General features: G+C 40.7%; 1 protein-coding gene across 1 annotated transcript in view; it reads right to left on the minus strand.

Annotated features, from left to right (window-relative positions):
• The window catches only part of IL17REL (interleukin 17 receptor E like), a 50,862-nt gene that overhangs the window by 26,521 nt on the left and 6,107 nt on the right, over nt 1-18,234 (minus strand). The window contains exon 2 of the mRNA XM_074572628.1: nt 2,018-2,045. Coding sequence (XP_074428729.1) covers nt 2,018-2,045 — 28 coding nt within the window. The remainder of the gene's footprint in view (nt 1-2,017; nt 2,046-18,234) is intronic.

The raw sequence follows: 18,234 nt of genomic DNA on the forward strand, positions 1-18,234 counted from the left end.
TATGATTTACCACAGTATCTGCTGCATCTGTGCATTACGATGATTCAATGACATTCATAAACTAGATATCCTCTCCTAAGATAAGCACATGGTGCACTTCAGTTAATAAACACCAAAATTCGCTACTTAAAAGTACTTACCCCAATTATGAAATTGATTAAATTTCAGGATGACAGCCTCTCTTTCACAATAGATTTCAATGCACAGTAAATTAGAAGGGTTTCACAGTTGTATGTTTAGAAAGTATTTCAAACTTTCAAGGAGAATGCACAACACAGTGATACATTGTGCCAAACAAATTTTCTGAGAATGTAAGACTTTTTTAAGTCATTGATATATTAACATCAATGTCTGAATGTATTAGAGTGAATTTCAAATACTACAGTATCCCTTAGGTACTACTAAGAGCAGGAGAGAGAAGGCAGAGTCAAAGCTATGTTGCCAAATACAACTGAGATGATGAATTCCTGCAAATTCTAGGAAATAAAGTCATCTTTTTGTTGCACCTAAAAGCAATGACTACTGCAAAGGTGCTCTATTATACAGTTAAGGTCTTCTAAGGTAATTTTACCTCAAGTAATAAATAATAAAAAGAATGACTATAGAAAAGGAAGTATGGAAATGAGCATACACCCACTGTTGCACAAGTGAACTAGGATGAAGACTAAAAAAATGTTTTTTCATCATCCCTATAAGGCTGAGTCATCCTACACGTTACTTGTATTAAAGATAGCTGATAAGTCATTCTCAGGCAAAAACTGAAAACCTACAACCAGCTCTGCTTTATGTATATCATCTTGCAAGATAAGGATCTTTAGTTTACAAATTCTTCAGTGCCCAAAGTCTATATCCAGCTAAGAGTTAAACATCTAGTTTAAGCTTATGTGCATCATCTAAGTACCTCTGGCCGTCAGCAGAGAGGGAGAACCCCTCTCGCCTCCCTCCCAGCACATAATTCACCTTGTCCTAAGATGGGTGGAATGAATCACCACCTCGTGGTACCTGTAGTGAGTCTCCACTATCTAGATCTGCATTTGTGTAATACCCACCACAGACTTTAACTCGTAATCAACAGCATTGCAGGTGTCCTTCCCTTTGAGGCCAGGGTTGAAGGATTTGGCTTCCCCAGCCTGTGCTGCCCAAGGGCATGAAGGCATGCTTCAGCTAGGCAGAGAAAAGGACAGCACCCCTGTTTCTCTCCTCTTCTACAATTCCTTCCACATAGTTTGTGTAACTAGCAGCTCAGCTGCCTAATCCTAAAAAGATTCATTCACAATCCTTGGACCAGCCACCAATGGTTCACTCTGCTCACCAGTAGAAGTGTAGACACTTTTTCAGGTGGGACTTTTAACTGTATCCCTTCCACAGCCGTGTTCTTTCTCTCCCCCTCAACACGTGTGCCATAAATACCACACTTTCAGAGTTAGACTCATGACAGCTGAAGTTTGGCTTTCGCCCCACGCCATAGCATCAGCATCTCACACGCTTGCGGCTCAGGGCTGCAGCTTCTCCCTCTCTGTGGATGCTCTGCCACACGGACCCAGAAAAGGCACCGTGGAGACAAGCAGCGCTCAGAGCTGGGCCTCCAGCTAGGACTGTCCTCTCCGAGGGGACTGCTGGCAAGGCAGCTGCCTCATACTTCCCTGCCAAGTGACCATGGGCAATGGAGGAGTGATTGATGGAGGCTTCAGAGTTCAGGTAATTCAAGATCCTGTATTATTACTGTAGGCAATAATAATAAGTAGAAGCAATAAAAACACGTGAAATGACTAAGCAAATTCTCCCAATGATCATTTATGGTAAGGAAAATTATAAGGCAATAACGCACAATCATTTCAAATCTATTATTTATCAGAGCCTACCAGTTTCCAATGTTTTGTACAAGGAAACTGGTGGTAAATACCCTGTTAGATGACAGTGATCTGATGTCACCAGGAAAGTGAATTTATTTTCCTCAATAAATTATCTTTATCTTCCAAAAATAAATGGAGTAAAAGCGTGAATGATGTATACTCACTGGAAGGTTTGCTTTTACAATGAATCCCCTGCAAACAGAAAAAAAAATATTATAAAAGCTGAGGTAACAATAAAAATAAATATTGCTTAATCATTGCACACAAATATAAACATACCTTAAACAAGTAAACATATTCACAGTTCACAACAGAAATCATTCTCAAGACAAAAAAAAAAGATTTTCAAATACAATGAAAATGTATTTTCATATGCACCACTGCATATGACAGCCTGATACATACGGGGACACAAGATCAGCCTTACCCTTATTTTCACATATTTCTACTGAGGTGTAATTTTTGTAACAAGTACAACAGTTCCATCACATACGGACATCTTTTTATCACATACTCCCATTCACACTGGCCAATAGCTTATGTATTGTTTTTTCAAACTTTACAATGGACTGCTTCATACCAGGGCAAAGAAACCAAGCAATTTTTTTAATGGGAGATACCTAGAACACTGTTGAATATTATATGATTTTTAGAAGGTCACGCTAGGCCAATGGAAGGAATTATTACAGTAACTGCAAATGAAGTTTAGAAATAAGACTTGCCTTTTTATTACTGAGAACTATCTGGCTCAGAATCCTGAAAATGAAATTACTCAGGCACAGTACTTACCATGTCCAAGTCAGAAAGTGTTTTCGTAAGAGGCAAAGTGAACCTGACACTGAGATTTTAAGAAGTTTCCAGCTATCTTTCAGACAGAGTACATCCATTTTCCCAGTAAAATAAACACTTAACCATACACTAAAATTCTGTAGAGGATTAAAATAACAAATCTTATTTTGAATACTATGCATGACATTCTAAAGAAAGGCTATTACTTAGCCAGCAAATACTGTTTTCTGATGTTCTAGCATTCAAGTTTCTGACATAGCACTTATAGCAGTAGTCCTTTGCATACAGCATATATGTTCCCCTCTGCTTGCCTTTAAAATCAGTGTCTCATTCACAAAGACACTTTTGTCACACCCACAAAAGAAGCAGGCACCATCTGCTGCTCTCAAATGGACTGGCAACTCTCAGTCCTTTTAAAACACTTTAGAATCTTGTCAATAAGCCAACAAGCTGCGAGTTTCAGAGCCAGCAAAAGCTTCTCAGAGGATGTTTGGAAGTTTTCAAGTTGTAGACAAACACAGAGTCTGCAGCCTGGATTAAGCATTAGCACATCATAAAATAACTATTGCTTGGTCTTCCATGAGGCTTTCATCCACAGGTAATTCTGTCCTCCTCATAAACACAGCTGTAGAGCAAAATCGTATTATTGCTGCAGGTGAGAAATGGCAGCTGTGGCAGCTGCCTGAAGTATCTAAGAAGTGTGGTTTTGGCCTGACATTGCTGCTTTTAAGTTTTTAGCTAGATAAGCTTGTTTTTAAAGAAGGCCTTTAGGAAACCAGTCACCAGTACCTAACCTGTATTAGTTCTCATTCCTTTGACCTTTTGGCACATTTTTAATCATCACTTCTGGAGGTAAGTTGTCATCTTTTACAATTGGCAGTTTGTCACTATGACTTATGAAAGTACAGATGAATAAAAGGTGGTATTTTAAACCACTTTTTATAAAAAACATAGAGATGGTCATACTTTCACAGACTGAGGATTATAACAATTGCTTGTGACATTGTTACAGATATTACTTTGGATGCTTCTTCACAATGCTACATTGACACTCAATGAAGGAAATAAAAAAAACCCCAAACTTCTTTACATAACTGTTCTACAACTGGGGTACTTCTATTTCAATGGTTTCATAAATTCCTCAAATCCCCCTGAAAGACTGAAAAATGTAACTGATGTGACCTCATTTCTGTTGCCCTATGTTCACAGAAATATTTCTCATTTATGAATGATTTCTGCCCCCACACACAAAACAGCCTTCACTGGTAGTTAGCTGATTCTCCCAATGCAGATTCATCAATACAAAGAGGACTATAGCTTTCTGAATAATTCAGTGCAACACTAAACCAATAAAAGTGGAACCTGCCAACTCGTATAAAATTCCACTGGAATTTTAACTGCTGTTTCAAAGCCCTAATTTTGAATTATTTCGAATCAAACCCTGCAGGAGTATGCAGAAGGACAATTTGAATTCAGCCTCTGTACTTGAGGTTCTCCATGGCCTTAGGGAGTGGAATAGACAAATATACAAAATGCCTGCAAAAAATTGAGTGAGTGAGTCAGGGAACTAGCTTTCTTGGTGAGAAAACCTAACTGTTGGATCAACTAATTGCTGAGCTACTGCTTACTGGAAGAAATTAATCTCTCATGAGGTTGATAATTTAGCAAATTACTTTCGTATTTTTCATTTCCCATTCTGCAGCCAGACTATTGAAAATATTTTGGTTAGGTGGCTTGAGAGAGTTCTCAATTGCCAGTCAAAATTTCTTAGAACACCATCATCAAACAAAGCGTTCTTTCTGGTTACAATCATGGTGCAAAAATACATTAGAAAAAAAAACAAGGTCCCATTGAAGTAAACAACAAAAATCTCACAAAAGTCAGAGGATTCAGCCTTTTATTTAAAGAAGGCCAGTACTTTGGAGTCCCTGTTATGAAACCTGAAAAATGCAAATCTTATGTAAATAAAGTATCTTAAGTTACAAACGTGAAAAAACCCACACACTTCTGTGGGTCTGGAGGACAATGCAGAAATCCTCATATACCTTCTAGTCTGCCCTAATCAAATCTTGGTTTTCACTATTGCTCAGATGAATCCTACCATTTGAGCACTTTCCACTACCATCTTGTGTTTATTTTCTCATCTTCTCCATGTGAAAAAAAAAGAAACATATCTGTCAGTGATTTTTATTCTGGTAGGGAGATGTTTTGCTGTTCTTGGGCACTTGGTTTTGTTCTGGGTGAGGAGTTGTTGGGAAGGTTTACATAAATAATCAAACATCTGCACAAGCACTTGCCATTTACAGCGAGCATTTGGTCACAGCTCAATTCCTTTTTTGTAATAAGTGGGTTTTTTTATTGTACAATACCAAGGGGGGTGGTGGTGGTATTTTCTTTTATAATCATTTTGCAAAATAGTCAAAAGAGACCATTTGTCTCAAAGAAGAACTCAAATAAATTAACCAAGTTCCTCTCCCACTTTCTATATCTTTTGTTTTCAGGAATTTTCAGTGATGAATGCAATAGAAAAACATAACACACTAAAACCAGAATGGAAATTTTCTTCCCCTTTCACAAATGCTGTGGGTGTCTTATGCAAAAATAAGATCCTGAACATGATAGTACATTTTATTCCTATACAGAGAGCATCTTTGATTCATATCTGCTTTGGCAAAGAGCCTAAGCAAAATATACTTACACAATGCACAAACAGTTAGGGATTTTCCTATTTCTCTAGGGTTTTCCCCATTTGTGGTATTACTCAACCGTAGCTAGAGGTTATCTGAACAGACACCACCAATGTGCAGCATTCTGAATAGAAGGTGTGGTGCCAACTTTTTAGCTAGCACAGCAACTTCTTCTCATTCTAAGCCAACTCTAATATCACATTGTTTTGTTTAAAGACTGTAGAGAAGAAAGTGAGATCAGCAGAGGAAGATTTGCATTTGGGGGCACAGAAAGTATTTTCATGAATTGAAATTGCCAAGGAAAAGAAACAAAGATTAGACCTGCTTCCCATTTCCTCTCATATCTCTAGGCACTGAATCAAGTGCAGAAGTGTGGAAATTCTTCCCTGAATGTTCTGTCATGCAGGGAAGAGCTTGAGGCAAATTTGGATTCATAGTCTACCTGTTAGCTCTGTTGTATCTCGTCCATAAAAGAGTCATTGGCAGCTCTTCCACAATTCCATATGCCTGAAAATGCCTTAAAATGTATTCTTTAATTGGGACTAGGTTGTCAGACACTTAACATTCATTCATTAACATGCCCACAGTAAAATCAGTGAACATACAGTGAACAGTTTTTCCACCTTTTGAAAGATCCTTAGTGGCAAAGCTACTACCTACATTCCTACTTTAGGTTCAATCGTCAGAGAGGGCAGAGAAAAAGGAACATGACTACCTTGTGACGTTTCCCTCTATTCCAGCAATTTCTGTTCGTTGGCCATGCAAGCATGGGACTCTACATAGTCTTGCAACACAGGTTAAGTGTTGTCCTAATGTGGTGTGGTCTTGCAATAACTCATGGGTAAATTGTAGCCAAAAGGCTGATAAAGATGACTAATATAATCATAATCATGTTCTTTTTGATTTCCAGAGAGGGGATGCGCTGCACAAATCTCCTAGATTTGTGGGAGATGCTCCCACAAAGCATCTGCCGGATCACTTGTTCTAGTCCACTGATAACCACAGGTGCCGCATCATCTAATCCCTTTCAAAAACTAATGAAGCTTCATTTTAAAATCAGTCAGGCTTTTATGTGCACTGCTCCAATAGCCAAGGCTATTCCAGAAGGCCTGTTCTATGACAGCACCAATTTTTTTAATTTCTAATGTAAACATAATAATCAAAGAAGCATAGAATCATAGAATGGTTTGGGTTGGAAGGGACCTTAAAGATCACCTAGTTCCAATCCCCCTGCCATGGGCAGGGACACCTCCCACTAGACCAGGCTGCTCAAAGGCCCATCCAGCCTGGCCTTGAACACTTCCAGGGATGGGGCATCCACAATTTCTCTGGACAACCTGTTCCAGGGTCTCGCCACCCTCATAGTGAAAAATTTCTTCTTAATATCTAATCTAAATCTGCCCTCTTCCAGTTGGAAGCCCTTAAGCCTCATCCTATCACTGCATGCCCTTGTAAAAAGTCCATCTCCAACTTTCTTCTAGGCCCCCTTCAGATACTGAAAGGCCTTCTCTTCTCCAGGCTGAACAATCCCAACTCTCTCAGTGTCTTCACAGGAGAGGTCCTCCAGCACTCTGGTCATCTTTGTGGCCCTCCTCTGGACTCACTCCAACAGGTCCATGTGCTTCTGTGCTGAGGACTTCAAAGCTGGATGCAGTACTCCAAGTAGGGTCTCAGGAGACCAGAGTAGAGGGGCAGAATCACCTCCTCAGCCTGCTGGCCATGCTTCTTTTGATGCAGCCCCAGACACGGTTGGCTTTCTAGGCTGCAAGCACACATTGGTGGCTCATGTTGAGCTTCTCATCACCAACACACCCAAGTCCTTCTCCTCAGGGCTGCTCTCAATCCAATGGTTAGCTTGTATTGACTTCTGATTGTGCCCGTTATCTTTTCACTTAAATAGATGCTTTCCACCCTGGAATTTACTTTACATTTATCTACAGCCAATCATATACCTTTTCTCAGCCTTTTTGTGGAACTATAAAAGCCAGGATCTGTTATTCCTCTCTAATAAACCAGGCTTTCCTTCTTACCATCACCCTTCTCAGCAGCTACTTCTATTTTAATGCATTTTTCCAAATGGAGTGACCAGAACCATGCACAGTTCTGAAGAGAACTGTGAATAAACCCACTAGGGTTTATTTGGTGCCTTGTAAAGTGCTAATATTCTTTGTCTCAATGGGGAGCACCACAACCATGTCAAATCAGTAGTTATCCTCCAACACAGAGAGGGAGCTACTTACGCCCTTCTATGCGGGCAATCTACAAGCAGCCTTCTTTTCTCTATCTGCTCAGCCCATTCAATTCATGGAGGTAAGAGCCTACAGATGCTGGCCGTAAGAGTCCTAAATGATTCCTCATGGCCTCTAGTGAAAAACCTGACAATGCTAATGTGATCTCAATCATCTCCATACAGAAAAGGGTCTTTGAGCAGTGGACAGCCATGGTCAAAGTGCTATGGATCTGTACAATTTAAGAATTTTGGATGGAAACAGAGAGGATTCAGAGATGTATTATAAGCTCCTCAGACTACCAACAAATGACAGTAATTTCTTTCTAGAGACATTCAGTGCCAGAAAACATCTAGGGAGAACTTCACAAATGGTAACAACTGAATATGCTTTAGCTTTTTCCAGAGCTATTTTCATAGGCAAGGGAGATAATGGCTTTGCAATTTACATGTCCTTGAGGTTGGTGGGGATTGGAACCTCACAGGACTTTTCTCATTCTAGTCATATAAAGATCACCCCTGTATTTATCTTACCAAATATAAGAAAAGAGAATTCTTCACAATAAGAGAAAGCACAGAGATAATATAATTCTTATCCCACCAAAAAAAAAAGTCATAACTATATCAAGGTCAAGTATTTATACAAAAAAGCATAAAAGTGGGTAAAAAGGAAAAGTAATAGGCCTACAGACCATGCATGGCAATTGAATAAAATTGTGGCTATATTTACTGAGAATCAGAGGAATTATAATCAGTAATACACATAATATGAAAATTTAGAACTTTTAAAAATTCATAGCTAGTTCCGCTGATACAGTGTCCCTAAAAGACCTTTTCTCAAAAGGAGCATCTGTATTTGTTTTGACGTCATGTGTAATTACTTTCATTGCCAAGGTAAAACTATCTTACTGATGATCCTTTTTAATTTTTGGCAAACCACAAGTTGTTCTTCAACTTTTACTGACAATGTGGTAATCAGGTACATGTAAACAGTGTGCAATGGCATCAGCTAAGCAATCACAGAAGGAAACATTTAGACTGTTCTCCGCGCAGAAAAGAAATAGGCACCCGTACTCATGGCAAAGCATTGTTTTGGACTACTTTGAACTACTGCTTCTACAAGACCGCCTGGATGTTGCTGGATTTTTTCACAGAATGCTAAAACCAAAACATCTGAGTCGTGCCTATGCATTATCGAGCTCAGAGTTTCCTGCAGCATTTGCCATTTCACATGTATATGCAAATGTATGGACCATGTCCTCCAGAACCTCCTCTTTGCTGCAAGGCCAACACTTCCATTACAGTCTAGCGGTACTTCAGTAATGCAGGAACACGTGACTAACACAAGACCCTCAGGCCCCTTAGATTTTTGTCTTTCTGTTTACTTGCTACTGTTCAGGTATAACAGAGATTTCTGTCTTCAAGTCAGTATATAGTTCCTCCTGCACTGTATTCAGTCACAGAATCATGGAATACCAGGTTGGAAGAGACCTCAAGGATCATCTAGTCCAACCTGTCTTGGCAAAAGCACACTCTAAATAAGAAGGCCCAGCACCCTGTCCGGCTGAATCTTAAAAGTGTCCAATGTTGGGGAATCCACCACTTCCCTGGGGAGATTATTCCAATGGCTGATTGTTGCCATTGTGAAAAATATTTCTCTTGTGTCCTAATGGAATCTCACCAGGAGTAACTTGTATCCATTACCCTTGGTCTTTTCCATGTGACTCCTTGTAAAAAGGGAGTCTCCACCTTGTTTACAGCCACCCTTTAAATACTGGAACATGGTCATAAGGTCTCCCCTAAGCCTTCTTTTCTCAAGGTTGAACTAACCCAACTCTCTCAGTCTTTCCTCATTTGGCAGGTTTTTCAGTCCTTTGATCATCTTTGTGGCCCTTCTCTGGACCCTCTCCAGCCTGTTCCCATCTTTTTTGTACAGCGGTAACCAAAACTGAACACAGAATTCCAGGTGTGGCCTGACAAGCACTGAGCAGAGTGGGATAATGACTTCTTTATCTCTGATGTAACCCAGCATCCAGTTGGGTTTCTTTGCTGCTGCAACACACTGTTCACTCATACTGAGCTTGTTGTCCACCAGGACCCCCAGGACCCTTTCCACAGAGCTGCTCCCCAGACAGGTAGATCCCAGCCTGTGCTGAACTCCTGGATTATGTTTTCCCAGGTGCAAGACTTGTCCTTGTTGAACTTCATGAGGTTCTTGTTAGCCCACTCTTCCAGCCTATCCAGGTCTTCCTGCAGGGTGGCTCTCCCTTCTGAAGTGTCCACTTCCCCACTCGGGTTGGTGTCATCAGCAAACTTCATCAGGATACACTTGCTCCCATCATCCAGATCACTCAGGAAGATATTAAACGGTGTTGGGCCCAATATCGATACCCGGGGGACCCCGCTTGTGACTGGTTGCCAGTTTGAAAAGGAGATATTTCAAGGTGCAGCCTGTCAGTCAGTTCCCACCCACTGCACAGCCCACTTGTCTAGACTGTAGCGCGTCAGTTTCTCTAGGAGGAGGCTGTGGGAAACCATGTCAAAAGCCTCAGAGAAATCCAAGTAGACAATGTCCCCTGCTTGCCCCATATCAACTGAGCAGGTTACTTTGTCATAGAAGGTGATCAGGTTTATCAAGCATGATTTGCCCTTGATGAATCTGTCCTGGCATTTCCCAATCACATACTTCATTTAACTTGTGATAGCCCCCAGGAGGATTTGTTCCATAACTTTCCCAGGAACTGAAGCAAGACTGATATGCCTAAAATTTCCTGGATCCTCCTTTAAGCCCTTCTTGTAGATGGGGGTGACATTAGTCTTCTTCTGGGACAACCCCCTATCTCCACGACTTCTCAAAGATTATGGAGAGTGGCGTCACAATGACATCAGCCAACTCCCTTAACAGCCTTGGGTGGATAATGTCACGGGCCATCTGTTTGTAGGGGCCAAGCTCCCCTAATAGTTCACATACCAACTCTGCCTTCACTGGTGGTGTCTCAAAATCCATCAACCTGGATTTTTGTTCCCAAGACCTGGGGCCCAACAGTGTTGGTAAAAACAGAGGTGAAGGAAGTGTTGAGAACCTCTGCCTTTTCAGTGTTGTTGGTGACTAACTCACCTCTCCTGTTTAAGTGCAGGCCAGTATTTTCCTTCTGTTTCTGCCTGTTGTTGTTTGCATACCAGAAGAACCTTTGCTTGTCATTTTTGATATCTCTGACCAATTTCAATTTGAGCTGAGCTTTTGCTTTTCTAACTGCATCTCTGCACACCCTGCCAGTACCCTTGTTCTCAATGGGTATTCTTCCACTTTTCCACCTCTGGTACGCTTCTCTCTTGGTTTTGAGCAGACTCAGAAGCTCACAGTTAAGCCAAAGGGGTCTCTTGCTCTGCTTACTTCCTTTACCTTTAAAGGGGATGAACCGTGTTTGGGCTTCCAGGAGAGCGATGTTGAAAAACTCCCACACTCGCTAGCTTCTTTATCCTCCATGAAAGCTTCCCACGGAATCTCTCCCAGCTGAGCCCTGAGCAAGCTGAAGTTTGCTCTTCTAAGAGCAGATGCAGAGGAATCCTGTTGCTGTATTTTAACTGGACTGTCCTGTATTTCACCTGGACTGCACGTGGCATATAACGTCTTCTGACCATTACTGTGGCTGCATGGCTGTACCCCGTTTACAGAGCAGAACAAGTGAAAGAGTGGGCAGCACAGTAATTATATTTCTGGGAACTTGTTGCAGTGACGTGCATTTATCCTATAAGTGAATGTCCAGTCAAAACAATATCACTTTGAGGTCTCACAACTGGGAAGAATATTCCCCTCTTTTTTTTTTTTTTTTTTTTTGAGTGATTTGTATGTAAAAATAATGCTGATACAAAAAGGGCCTACATAGAAACCACTTGCTTTTAAATTTATTGGACCAAAGGGAGCTATGACAGTCTGAAATAAAAGCTGCCTATTCTATTGTATGCTTCAACTCCAGGACTAGAAGCAGAATTTGCTTGAAGCAACAGTATGCTCTAGCTTCTTTTATTTTAGAAATTAAAACAAAAAAAAAATAAAATAAAACAAAAAAATTGTCAATCATTTTGATGTCATGTTTCCTAAAATATTAATACAAGTTGTTAACAAAACAGAATTGCATACAATAGACAAAGTAAAATTAAAAGGCACTTTGAATGCCATACCCTCAGCTGGTATAAATCAGCACCATCACATACATAGAGTGTCAAAAATTTCAGAGCGCTCAGCTACTTGAAAGGACAACTAATCTACCAAATCAGCACTTCTAGTCTAACAATGAGACAGGGACATTCTAATGCAGCATTAACGGTTATTGCAATGAATGACTGGAGATCTTATACGTGGGATGATAAGATGGAATCAAAGACTTTTAGGGTGGAAGGGATCTCTGGAGGTAGCCAAGTCCAGCCTCCTGCAAGAAGCAGTACTGTCATCAACACCAGATCGAGTCATCTATTACTTTGGCCGTTTTTTGCAAACTGGAGGACATAGATTCCACAAGCTCTCCAGACAACCATGGATATCCAATGCTTTGAGGTTAGGATGGTATAATGATCTCAGCAGCACAGAAGAGGCTACAAGAAAAACTTAGTCAAGATCCCTCAGCAGCACTGACAGAACTGAGACTTGCAGCCTCAGAGGTGACTGTAATCAGTGAGCCATGAGAGTACCACAGAAAAGGAAAAAGTAAAAAAAAAAAAAAAAAGCAAGAATTGAAGTGAAGATTATGAGAAGAGACCCTCCAAGACAGAATTTCTCTTCCTGCTGCTCCTGAAGGCAGTGGTTATTTCTTTTGGAAATACTTATTTTTCTTTTGGCTTCAAGACATGTTTCTATTCCAGTTATTATCTTCTCAAACATCCTAACACCATTGCTTAGCAAAAGCGGGAATATATTGCAGGCCTGGCTTCCACTGCTCTGGGATACACAGTGAAGCCCTCACCATTTTGCTCTGGGCAACTACTCATTTTGCTTATGTTTACAATCAGTCCCAGAAGCAGAACAGTGCTCTGCTGTACACTGTGACCTTTATAAATGATAAAATCATAGAATCATTTAGATTCAAAAGGACCTTTAAGATCATTGAGTCCAACTGTTAACCTGACACTGCCAAGTCCACCACTAAACCATGTCCCTAAGTGCCACATCTACCCGTCTTTTAAATACCTCCTGCAATGGTGGAGCAGGGGAAGAGTGTGAGGAATCCTCCTCCTGAGGAGGAAGGAGTGGCAAAGACAACGTGTGACGAACTGACCACAACCCCCATTCCCCGTGCCCTTGTGCCACTGTGGGGGAAGAAGTAGAGAATTCAAGAGTAAAGTTAAGCCCAGGAAGAGGGAGAGGTGGGGGGACAGTGTTTTAAAATTTAGTTTGTATTTCTCATTATCCTACTCTGATTTGATTGCTCATAAATTAAATCAATTTTCCCCAAGTTGAGTCTGTTTTGCCCATGATGGCAACTGCTGAGGGATCTCTCTATCTTGATCCACGAGACTTTTGTTACATTTTCTCTCCCCTGAGCAACTGAGGAGGGGAGTGATAAAGTGGCTTGGTGGGCACCTGGGCCAGGGTCAACACACCAGCCTCCCTCAGGACCTTGGGTGGATCCCATCTGGCCCATAGACTTGTGTGTGTCTAAGTGGCGTAGCAGGTCACTAACCATTTCCTCTTGGATTATGGGGGCTTCATTCTGCTCCCTGTCTTACAGCTCAGGGGGCTGGGGACCCAGAGGACAACTGTTCTCACTATTAAAGACTGAGGCAAAGAAGGCATTAAGTACCTCAGCCTTTTCCTCATTCTTTGTTACTATGTTTTCCCCCCACATCCAATAAAGGATGGAGATTCTTCTTAGCCCTCCTTTTGTTGATAGAAACATTTTTTTATTGTCTTATACAGCAGTAGCCAGATTAAGTTCTAGTTCGGCTTGGTCCTTCTAATTTTCTCCCGTATAACCTCATGACTCCTTGTAGTCCTCCTGAGCTGCCTGCCCTTTCTTCCAAAGGTCATAAATTCTCTTTTTTCCCCTGAGTTCCAGCCAAAGCATTCTGTTTAGCCAGGTCAGTCTTCTCCGCCAGCTTATTTTTTGGCACATGGAGATAGCCTGCTCCTGCACCTTTAAGATTTCCTTCCTAAATGTTCTGCCTTCCTGGATTCCTTTGTCCTTCAGGAACGCCTCCCAACCGACTTGGTCAACCAGGCTCCTAAACAGGACAAAGTCTGCCCTCTGGAAGTCCAAGGTGGCAATTCTGCTGACCCACCTCCTTCCTTCTCCAATAATTGAAAACTATCATTTCTTGATCGCTGTGCCCAAGACAGCCTCCAACCATCACATCACCCACAAGCCCTTCTCTGTTCACAAACAGGTCCAGTGGGGTGCCCTCCCTAGCCGGCTCCCTCACCATCTGTGTTAGGAAGTTCTCTTCCACACATTCCAGGAACCTCCTAGACTGTTTCCTCTCTGCTGTGTTGTATTTCCAGCAGACATCTGGTAAGTTGAAGTCCCCCATGAGAACAAGGGCTAGCAATTGTGAGACTTCTCCCAGCTGCTTATAGAATATTTCGTCTGCCTGGTTGGTTGTTCTGTAACAGACTCCCACCACAATATCTGCCTCGTTGGTCTTCCCCCTGATTCTTACCCTTAAACACTCAACCCTATCATCACCATCATTAAGGTCTAGACAATCAAAACATTCCCTAACATACAGGACTACACCACCACCTCCCCTTCCGGGCCTATCCGTTCTGAAGAGTTTATAGCCATCCATTGCAGCACTCCAGTTGTGTGAGTCATCCCACCATGTTTCTGTGATTGCAACTACATCATAGTTTTCCCACAGCACAACGGCTTTCAGCTCTTCCTGTTTGTTGCCCATGCTGCATGCATTGGTGTAGACGCACTTCAGTTGGGCTATTGATCTTGCCACCTTTTTGGAGGAAGAAGCCTTAATTCCTACATGACAATTCTCAGGTGCTTCTGTGGTTTCTTACACATCAATAACCCTTGCATCTTTACTGCTCCGTGGATCTTCATCCTCTACCTCCATTGAGACGGAAGACCGAAGGACCTTGCTAGCACACCATCCCTCAAACATTAGCATGCTGCCCCCAGGCTTATCTCTAGTGAGCCTAGTTTTATCCCTTTCCTGCTTCAAATCTATTTTAAAGCTCCTTCACATGCCATCCTGTTCACATGCACAAATTGTGGGGGACTATGCTTGAGTGAAACTCTTTCCACTGATTTGAATGAACTTAGAATCAGATCCAAGTGGGGAAAAGCTTTTTGCCTACGCAAACTTCAGCTCTGCCCATGAGAAAACTGACGCATCATTTCCAAGTAAGACAATTTCTCCATGGGGATTTTGCATTACTACTGGTAGTGAAATGAAGCCAAAGTTTGCAGTCATTTGCAAAACAAGACTGTCAGCCAAATCTACAAGAGGATTTAGGTACCTGAAACATGATTTAAGCAAACTGTGGTAATCTCAGCTGAACATCATGATCCCTAATACTCTATTAATTTCCACCTAACAGTAGAGGCACTTACTTAAGCTTATAGGCCTTTCTAATCTAAAAGCTCCCTGGATGCACGTAGTTTGGTGTCTAGTTCCTAATGAGAATGAAGCTGGAATGACATCTAGGTCATGCCAAAGCTCTTTGGGATAGCATACACCCATTTGTGAGACACCCATCTCCCCCACCATAGCAGGTGGCTGGAGGAGATTTAATAATAACAGAGGTCAAACTAACAAAGCTCAAGCCTAGTTTCTTTCAAACTGGAAATTTTAGAAGAGGAAAGTAGAATATGGCCATGTTCCAGCTTTTATACTCTAGCTTTCAAATCCCTACCTCAAGGGACAGCCAGGTTAAACATACTCCTTAACCTGTAGCAGTTCTAACCCGAAGTTGTCTGTTTGCCAGTGCTGCTCAGTAAATAAGAGGGCTACCCACTGTCAAAGCAGTGATACTGTGCAGAGAGGAAATGAAAGAACAGTGGTGTGAGAGAAAGACAGGCAAGATGCAGTGTAATTTTTAAACTTTCAACATTCAAATGGGACATCTGTTTCCTACTGCAAAGGCTATTTACATTTTATTTTAAGCAGTCATCAGAAAAAAAAAACAGAGACTGAAACTTTGGAAAAGTGTCTCTGTGCAGCTACTCTGAAGAGAGAATGTCAAACTCTGGCTCATAACTCAGGTGCCTGGGCTCTAGAGAGTGGAGCTCAAACTAACCCCGTGCTTAACTTTTTCCCTTGCCTAACTTGAGGCAACACCATGCTGAGCATGCAGGTTTCCCATACTGCCCTGACAAGTCATTAACACTTTCTCACAATCTCCATTTAATCTGTACTTAATAACCTGGAACCACAGGAAAGGAGCAGGGTCATAGAATGTTGCGCAGATACTATCCTGAAATGTAGGAGGCGGAGAGTCTTAAACCCAAAAATGAATTTGCTAATCCCAACCCTGCCAGCGTGGATCACAAAGTCATACTAAAATTTAGAACAACAAAGTACACTTGGAAATAATTTCTATAACAGTTTCAAGACTTTGGAGGCCACGTGTCAAGGCTGAGACACCCTTCAAAGTCACGGAGAGAAATGCAGAAGCACGTGTTTCTGGGTTTTGTAGCTCCCATAAAAATGGTGTTTCTCTCTCTTCTCATTAAACAGAGAAAAATCTAAAACCTAAATAAACTTGGAACTACCCCTGATTATAGTTCTTCCTGCTGAGAAATATTTTTAAATGTTGACTTTGGTTTTATTCTAGCCTTAGCTTGTTATATTGTTGTGTAAGGATGTAAGGCCATACAAATGATCCCTCAGGCCATGCGAGAAGCAGTGGTAGTCTCGGATGGCAATCCTGAGAGGCCATTGCATTCCTTCCTGGTGCCACAGTATCAGTTAATGAACTGCTTCCATTAAAGACTTAATGATAAAAGATGCCTGACTAGTTCTAATTGTGTTACAGAAACACTCTAGCCACAGCAAAATGAGGAAAATCTTCTTAGTACATGTAGGTGAAAAACTTTTTTTTGCAGCTGTATACTTGGAAATTTTGGAGAGAGATGATTATTTCCTAACTATTCATATTTGCATTATAATGGCATCTGAAAGTCTAAATCCTACATCAGAAATCTTATACCAGAATCCCTGAATACTTGCCTTTTCCTCTCCTATCAAGACCAACAAAAGCCAAAATCACCTTTCCCTGAAAGAGCTAGCAGTGTGAGTACATGAAAAATTAAAAAACATTCAAAATTTGCCATGTAGAAAAGCCCTACTGAGAATATCTATACTGTACATTCCAGCTGAAACATTTGCAGTTTGAGATAGAAGCTAGTTATGAATAAATTTGTAAATGCTAAGGAAGAATCAATCATATAAAATACAAAAGAACAAATAATTACTCAAAAAGTCATTACATAGTCTATTTCTCTTTTTACTGTTAATTCATAATTTTGTGGGGGTTTTAGGGAGGAAAAAAAAAGGAAAAAAATCCGAACGAACTATGGAATAATCATATAGTTTGGCTTTATCTTGTGTATCTATCTTCCACGTACTGTAGTTGCTAAAGTTAGCACAGTCCAATTAAAGGAGGCAGAGGTCCAAAAGAAAGGCTTCCAAAGACGCAGGATTCTAACAACTTTACAACAGCAGCATTGTTTTACCTCTCTTGATCACGCTGTTGTCCCTAGAGGCAGCAATAACTCCTGGGTATGGCCTCAGCTTAATAAACCCATCAGTGTTCAGTACCTTCATATGTTGCTTCACCCTATGTCTCATATTTAATGATAGCCTTTACTCACTGAAAACCAACTATGCCACACATTCACCTAAAAAGTGCACGTGTTTTTTTTCCTCCCTAAGTGGAAGAGAAAATAAGTTACAAAGGCAGACTGAATGGTAACATAGATATGACCATGCTCTAAAACTTATTCTATTATATCATATATAAATATAATATATTGAAAAAATTAAAATAACACATACTACTGACCAAAACTAAGCATGAAGCACGATATTATAATGAGAATTGCAAAAATAAATTAATTAAAAAAAAAAACACAAATGGAGAAAAATTGTAATACAAAGATATTAAAATTTGAAAGGTAATGGAGGAAACTGTCATTGCAGTCATGGAAAGAAGAACAGTAGGTCAGGAAGATGAGGAAGTGGGAAAAAGATCAAGGAAGTTTGCATATGTAGGAATGAAAGGGAAAAGCAAAACTGGAGACAGTGCAATGTATTAATTGTGATAAATTCTATTTCCTCAAAGATTTTCCAAGAAAAGACAATGGATGCACATCTAGTACTGTACGATGTTGTTTATATGATTCATACTTTCTGAAAATATGTAGGCAAGTAGAGGCAACTCCCAGACAATCAGTTTTCCAGAAATGATTGAAATTTACCACACATATTCAAAGCAACTAAGTTGAAACATCTTCTTGCAAGAGAAAGAGCCACAGATAATTTGCAAACTACAATTAAAACTCTCTTCATTTTTGCATAGATACTTCCTCAATGAGATTGTATGTCTCATATGGTTTTCACAGTGAGTCCCATATTTTGCATGCTGAAAGGGCAGGATATGCAGTACATCAAGACAGGTCTTTGGCCCTGTTGACTGTTCCAAAGGAAAAAGTTAAATATGACTTGA

The sequence above is a fragment of the Larus michahellis genome, chromosome 1 (assembly GCF_964199755.1).
Source record: "Larus michahellis chromosome 1, bLarMic1.1, whole genome shotgun sequence".
NCBI lineage: Eukaryota > Metazoa > Chordata > Aves > Charadriiformes > Laridae > Larus > Larus michahellis.